Source organism: Populus euphratica, unplaced genomic scaffold (assembly GCF_000495115.2).
Source record: "Populus euphratica unplaced genomic scaffold, PopEup_1.0 scaffold3.1, whole genome shotgun sequence".
NCBI classification, from domain to species: domain Eukaryota; kingdom Viridiplantae; phylum Streptophyta; class Magnoliopsida; order Malpighiales; family Salicaceae; genus Populus; species Populus euphratica.
In genome coordinates this window covers 5,074,891-5,082,394 of record NW_011499847.1, presented here as the reverse complement: position 1 = coordinate 5,082,394, position 7,504 = coordinate 5,074,891, and the positions used below count along the sequence as shown (strand labels likewise).

Genomic DNA, 7,504 nt, shown 5'->3' with positions numbered 1-7,504 from the left:
TTTTATGACTTGAAGTAATGGCTATTTCAATTTATTTTATTTTACATTTTTATAATTGAATTACATGAATAAAAACATTTTACTTAATTTTTCATATTAATAACAAAAAGGTGAAGTAATGGCAGCAGTCACCTACGGTTTATATTTGCGGTTATTATCTACGAAGTAGAAACGCTGAAAAGTTCTCGACTGTGCAGTGGAGTGCAATAAATTAATATGTGTTGCTCAAAAATAAATAAATAAAAAATGCTAGTTGTAAAGCAATTTAACACCGATTTAATCTCTTAAAATATTATTTTTTTATTGACTAAAACACCCTTAGTTTTCAATTAAATATTATACCCATGCTTAAAAAAATACCTTAGTACAATGACGGGGAAAATAAAAAAGAACAAACTCTACAGTACGAGTCTGCCCATGCCGTCAGCTAAGATGCCACCATAATCTTTCTTTTTTGTTATCTTTATACAGCTAATTTCACATTTTTTTTATATTTTATATTTTAAAATAACAACAAATTTGAATGTCGTACTGATACATATAGATTATATTATTTTATCCATTCAAAAAAAAAAAAACTATGTTGTTTTTCTAATATTTTTAAAAAACAATGTTAATAAGTGAAAATAGCCTATAAAATGGAGGACAAAATGTTTGTGCTGTCCGAACAGATGGATTCCTACTGCCTGATACGTATCACGCTCTCTTGATGACACATTTCAGTTAACATTTATTAGAGGATGGATTTCCCTTGTTATCTGATTTCAATTCCTTGTTTCTTTCTGGTGCATGGCTTCTCGTACCTTTTGAAACCAGGTCTGATTTTCTTTCTTCAAATGGAAATGGTCTGTACCTTTTGAAACCTGGTCTGGTTTTCTTTCTTCAAATGGCAATGGGCCAGTAGCATTCCATTATAGTATGATCGTACGTCCTTAACAAGACTTAGAGTAACTTCCATGGAAGGTTTCCCTTTACTCTCAGTTCAAGAGAGGAAGGAAGAAGATCAAAGCTTCAGGAAAGATTGTAAGCATTAAAAAGCTCCGAAATTGGATCAGAAATTGCTGGAAGTACTGATGCGATCATCGGGTGCTGGTGTTTCAGCTTCGGCCATCTCTTGCTTACACTCTTGGCAAGGTATTAATTACTCATTAACACATAACGTTAACGCAAAGGTACACACGAACAATGGTAATGATCCTTGACAACCTTGTTTTCTTCTGCTATATACAGCGCAGATGGCGCAGTATTCTTGTAATTAAAGAAACTTGACTGAGCTTCACAGAATTGTTGGTGAGCTCCTACAACCTGGGGGCTACAAGAAATCAAATATATATTGATGAAATGGAAACAAGAAAATCAAATATATATTTTTTATTATTTTATTATTAATATAAATGTTTGTATCAATTTATTATTATTATTATTATGAATATTCAAACTAATTTGTATATATCCCAATTAATTTTTCTAGCTATTCTTTAATCATACAACAAGCAAACATTGTAATATAAACTGTTGTGTTACTAATAAAAACATTTTATCAATGTCTAATTAGGGACTGCAAAGCATAAATTTAAACGTAGGCTATGTTCAACTTTAGTCCACTTAAGCTTTACTGCTCTACTTACTTCCTCTTATATATGATCTTGTGAAACCAATTTAATAGAAAATTTGAAAAGTCAAATGAAACGGTCAAATTTAAATTGAATCTCACTTTAGCAGCATCTTGAAAACCAATTGTAAAACCTGCAGTATTTTAATTTCTTAAAAATATGGGAAAATTTTGAAAAATCATCTAAAATTTAGAGAAATCAAAGATAGCGTCATACATATTTATATTATTATATTTTTTTTAAAAAAAAAAGAGGATGGAAGAGATGGTAGAAATAACAAAAGAAAAAGGTATTGGGCCTGGACTGGAAGTAAAATAGATGAGATTTGAGAGGCCTAGAGAGTCTGTGTTTATGGTTTTGTCTGGGCCGGGGTTTCTGTCTTGTCTTCTGACATTATTTTATTGGACGAAAACAGACACGAGAATGGGTTGTTATTACAATCGTGTCTGTCAGAATTTGTCTGTACCTTTCCCAACGGCTACTTGGTGTGAGAAGGGGATAGCAAACGAGCATGTTTTTTTAAAACGCGAAGAAGGATTCTTCTACACACAGTTCTACTCTCTCTCGCACCATTTACCAACCCAAACATTCCATAACCAGCGAAGAAGGATTCTTCTACACACGTTATACCCTCTCTCTCTCTGAAAAAAAAAAAATGGAAATGGAAGAAGAATCTCAGTCAGTTATACTCTCTCTCTCTCTGAAAAAAAATAAAAATGGAAATGGAAGAAGAATCTCAGTGTTTGAAAATCAACGCCGAAGAAGACTTCTACGAGAAGATCGAGGCGCCGAAGTTCGTGGACCTTAACGCTCCTGATCAGTACCAGCCTGGCGATGACCGATACTGGTTCTGCTTGCGTGTTGGTAATTTTGTAAATTACTGTTATATGTTTGTCTCTGTTTTCCAATACTACTTCAAGTCCGAAGCTCTATCGATGCCGTGTTGTTTAAAATCTGATGGGTGAATATAAGACTTTTAAAGATGGAGGAGGTTGCAGTCCCCTTCCTTCATGATTTTTATTAAGAATTGGTTGGCGGTAATTATTTTAAATACTGTCTGTTAAAATAGGATTATGGGCTGCATTTATTTCTCAAGCTTACTTAATTTGTGTTAATTACCAAATTTTTTAAGAATTTTGTAAAATTATCAATGCGGCACCCTTTTTTTGGCTTGGTGGATCTTATCTCTTGTGGAGATTGAATTTTGAAAAGGTTAATGTTAAAAAAGAAAGAGATTTCCTTCCGGTGGAAATCCGTCCTCCTTGCAGATTATTTATGCGGTGGAGTTGGAGTTGAATTATATATAATAATATTACTTGAATTAAGTATGCAACGAGATGTTTGGGTGGGATAGAATTGGATTGTGTGTGCTGTTCATTGTTTTTTTTCTTTTAGTATGAAAACATTATCTTTCCAATTTTAGTATCTCATAATTGAATTTGTATTTGACGGGATTTTTATTTAATACTTCCAAGTGAAACTGTGATCAAATCTAATTCTTGCAACAAGAAGATTTCTACCTTTTAGCCAAACCTAGTTGAATTGTTAACGAGAGAAATGCTACCATCACTTGCAATGGGCTTTCAATGGATGCGTGAAACGCACACCTTTGAATTGAACGGTGCAAGGGTCCGTCACTTGCAAGTGAGGGTCGCATTTCCCTCGCTGTCAGTTCAAAGTCTCCGGGTAGGCTTGAGTGTTAGAATTTTATCTGGTATAAATATTTCCTACATGGCAATTTTTATTATTGAAACTCATGGATAATAGAGTCCGTTAGCACTATTTAAGCTTTCAAGTTGAGGATGAGAACGTTGCATGGTGAGGTCCACCATGCAATGAATAAATAAACATAAATCTGATCCATACGAAAATTTATTTTTAAAAGCCTTTTGAAATCAATTAAAATGCTGCTGGCAAAAAAGGAAATGCAAAAGGTGATAGAATTGGAGTAAATTCTACATAGATTTGTGCTAGATTTGTGTTGATTGGTCCACTACATGTTAGGACTTTCCAAGCAATGGCTACATTCTCAATTTTGAGGATTTAACTAGCGTGGATGGGGGTTCGTATGTGTTTATTAATAAAAGGAAAGAATGGAAACGGACATTGGAAATATAGTAAAATCATACTGGTTCATTTCTAACTCCTTGCATACAAGTGAATTCAACGTAAATTTAATTCAACTTCACTGTAATTCTACTCCAGAATCATTCTAAATGAGTCGTCTACATTTTTCAATAGAGTATTTGATTATTTAAGGTTTTTTTTTTTTTCATTTTTCTCTTTTGTTGAGATACTTTAAATGCTAAAATTTGAATTTCTCTATCTGCATCCACTGTGCCTTTGCCTTAGGATGTGATCAAAAGCATGAAGAAGAAATGGATTCTGAAGCAATCTACAAAAATTTTGTTCTTCGGGTTAGTTACCAGTTTCTTTTCTGCAGTAAGTTGGTTTCAAAATTTAGATTTAGGCTTGTAAGTTATTGAGTCCTGCAGGTTATGGCTGCAAGGAGTCCCAACATACGGCTTCGGAAAGCATTGTACAGAAAGGATTCAGGGTATATGCATTAAGCTTCTTGTAATTCAGATTTAACATTCTCTTATTGATATAACTAGATCCATGCTAATACGATTTACTAATTGTATGTGATAGTGCCAATATCAAATGTCCCCAGACAGTTCCAGCAAAATCTTCGAAACCTCGAGTATCAAGATTGGCCCTGATTTCCTCAATATCTAAAAAAATGGTCGATCAAAAAGTGAAAGTCAAACCTCTTGCTAAGCGAAATGCAACTCCAAATGTGAGGGAAAAGCAGTCTTCTGTTGCATCCAAGGCTCTGACTACTCCAAGGAACAAAAAGCGACTGTCAAATCCTGATGCATTTCGGAGTGTTAGGAACCCAAAGGCAATGGACATTGCAAATGGTAGAGTGGTAGCAAAGGCATTATTTCGTTCACCTGATAAGTCAGTGAGCACAAAAACTTTAATAGAATTGGATACAACTGTCAAGAAAATATGTGCAGGTGTGAAGAAGTTTGAGGTCACTGATGGAAAGAAGCATGCTAATACACCACTGCCTTCAAATGCTCTAAGAAAACAACCGCGAGGACGAGAGGTTAAAAGCAGAGTTTATGATGGGCCGCTTTCCCGAAATTGTAAGGGAAAAAATTTAAAGCAGTATCATGGTCATATGCCTCAAAAAGGGGCTGGAAATAATTTCAGTGACATGGAGATTCAGGAGAAATCAAGAAATGGTACTCTGGGAGTCTGCTCTACTGCTAAATGTGATGAAGGAAATAATCCACATGAAGGGCTTTTAACAACTGTAAAAATAGAACCATCACTGGTTGAGAATAAAGCTGAAGCTTTGTCAGATGCCAACGAAAATACCCAGTCAAATTATGAAGAGGGGTGCTCGGGAGAAAATGACGTTCCCAAACTTCTGGCTTCAAGTGAAGAGGGCAATGAGACCAGTGAAAGACATGGTGAAGAAGAAGAAATGAACTCGAGTTTGGATAAGGGCACTGGTGGAATCATGGAAAGTAATGATAGAAAACATATTTTGATATCAGATGACAAGGAAAATGATAGTGAAGCCATGGAGAGCGACAATAAGGAAAATGCTTCGGCCTCTGACGATAACAGGTGAGTAAACTCATATCAATAATTCTATTAGTCTTTCTAGGATGTTGTTAGATATTTTTGGTAATCAGTTATCCATGAATTTCGGAGCTGCAGAGACATGGATCTTAATACCGGCCACTTGAAAAGACAAACCCTTGGCAAGCATGAGAGTGTGAAGAGCACACAAATGGTAACTTTTTTATTAGGAATTTGAACTTCTCTCTCTCTCTCTCTTTTTTTTTTTTTTTGTTTCTGTTTTTGATTTCTTTGTGAATATGGAAATGATTCAGATAGCCAAAGCAATGAGGAAGCCATCTAAAGAGAACTTCGTTACTGACGCTACTGGTGTTCAAGGACTGAAACATGGAAAACCTAAGCCTACAAATCCCAAGCCTTTTCGGCTAAGAACTGATGTATGTAATTTATTACCTATCGAAGTCCTATAAATAGTAATCTTTTAATTGAATCTGAGAATATTTAATTTATATACAGGAAAGAGGGATTCTCAAGGAAGCAACCTTGGAGAAGAAGCTTCACGCTGCTCCACTGAAAGAAATCACAGTTACGAGGTTCCCAGGAGGAAGTTCACAGAAAAAACAGAAGGCATTGCTAGTGAGTTTTCATTTAATTTACAGAAAACAACAGGGTGCATTGCTCGTTTAGCTGTCCGCACTGGTTCAAGTAGACTGAGAATATGATTCTGATTGCAGAGAAATGACAAGAGCCTTGAACAAACTGAATTAGCTAATGATGCTCAGAAAGCATGTGGAAAGGAAAGAAACACGACGCAGAAGGAACAACATGTAAGGCTATCTATTTTTGAAGCGTAAAATAAAGTAAAAAAAACATTTAGGCTTGGTTTTCCATGGTTGTTTACATTGGCTCAAGCCTGCTATTATGATACCTTTTTGTAGCAAAATCAGGCTTCCATCTTGAAGAACTCTAAGGAAAGAATGAGACGAAAATTATCTTCAGCTCCACAGAGACATACAGTTTCGTCCCAACAGAAGCTTGTGTCTCCACTGAAGAAATATAGTCATTGTAAGACAACGGCTCAAGATTTGGGGAATACCTTGAAAAGGGCCAAATCACCATTTGTGAGAAATGTCGTGAGACCACAAGAGTGAGTTTCTGCTATTTTAACAAGTTATTTTAATACAGGAAGAGTTTTTTCATGAATAAAATAAGCTACTCTGCTCTTGCAGGACCTCATCGACTACAAAAGAAACACTCCCTGTTACTTTACCTGGTCGACTAGGTGTGATAAAGGAAGAATCACCAGAAATCTTGTTGAGACCCAAAGAAGCTGCAAAGCCTAGCAAAAGCGGTGCTTCCCCAGAAACCAAAGCTTCTGCTGTCCCCAGGCAATCACTACAGGGGAGGAGGTCCACAACTATTCCAAAGGAACCGAATTTCCATTCCATCCACACTCCAAAGAGCTGCACACGAAGAGTGGCTTAAGTTATTTTCTAGGAAAACACTCCAGTTTGTCGCTGTTCAATTCATCCATTGAATTATTTCTTCTGCTTAAACTGTTCGAGCAATTCTTTGTTGTTGTTGTTGTTGTCTACATATAGCCAATGAGAGATCTCGTTCCTGTTCCATTCAATCAAAGCGATGCGAGCGTGTTCCTTCTAAAGGTCCTATATTCTCAGTTTTTATATAAAAATATTGAGTGTTCTTGCTGAGTTGCTGCTGTATTGTCTAATTAACCATCAGAGTACAATTTTTGCCAACGTTTTGTTTTGTCCTGCTCTGGCTCTATTTTCTCATATAGTAAGCAAGCCTCTGCCCCATTTCGATTATTGGTTGCGTTGACATGATAGCAATTTTCAAGCTTTTAGATTTCTTGGGAGGAAGCAACACTGCATCTCAACAGTAGAAAAGATGCACTGTTCATCCTCATTGCATCACATTTGAGGGTTAGGGGTAGTGCTGGTATTAGGATTTGTTTAAATGTGAGAATTTTGGAAAAGAAATAATTCACAACAAAAATTAAAAATGCTATGTCCTTCCTTTTCTGAGAGCCAAAATTTATCTAGAAGTAGGTTCAGAGGAAAGTAAAAAAAAAAAGAAGATTTTCTCTAGCTTTCTTCTCTAGAAAAACCTTAGAGCGTTCAAATCAATACTTATTCATAAATCCACTTATAATAATAAAAAAAAAAGATGAATGATAAAAAAAAGCATATTTAAATCCATAAAAATATTTATAATTATTCCTTAATCACGCTAATTTTATTTTATGTCCCTACTCCCTAGCCCTAACA

The 7,504-nt window shown here is 35.3% G+C and overlaps 1 protein-coding gene across 2 annotated transcripts; it reads left to right on the top strand.

Annotated features, from left to right (window-relative positions):
* Positions 1-2,152: 2,152 nt before the first annotated feature.
* LOC105109674 (uncharacterized) lies at positions 2,153-6,983 on the top strand. 2 transcript variants are annotated; one of them, XM_011004462.1, is made up of 12 exons: positions 2,153-2,186; positions 2,303-2,477; positions 3,966-4,030; positions 4,109-4,170; positions 4,266-4,924; positions 4,979-5,258; positions 5,352-5,427; positions 5,528-5,650; positions 5,730-5,849; positions 5,948-6,040; positions 6,152-6,360; positions 6,443-6,983. In XM_011004462.1, the coding sequence occupies exons 2-12, from the start codon at positions 2,330-2,332 to the stop codon at positions 6,696-6,698; spliced, it is 2,091 nt and encodes a 696-aa protein (XP_011002764.1). In that variant the 5' UTR covers positions 2,153-2,186; positions 2,303-2,329; the 3' UTR covers positions 6,699-6,983. The 2 variants fall into 2 exon arrangements, with proteins under 2 accessions (XP_011002764.1, XP_011002756.1); XM_011004454.1 differs by having other exon boundaries at positions 2,164-2,257; positions 2,304-2,477.
* Positions 6,984-7,504: the final 521 nt, after the last annotated feature.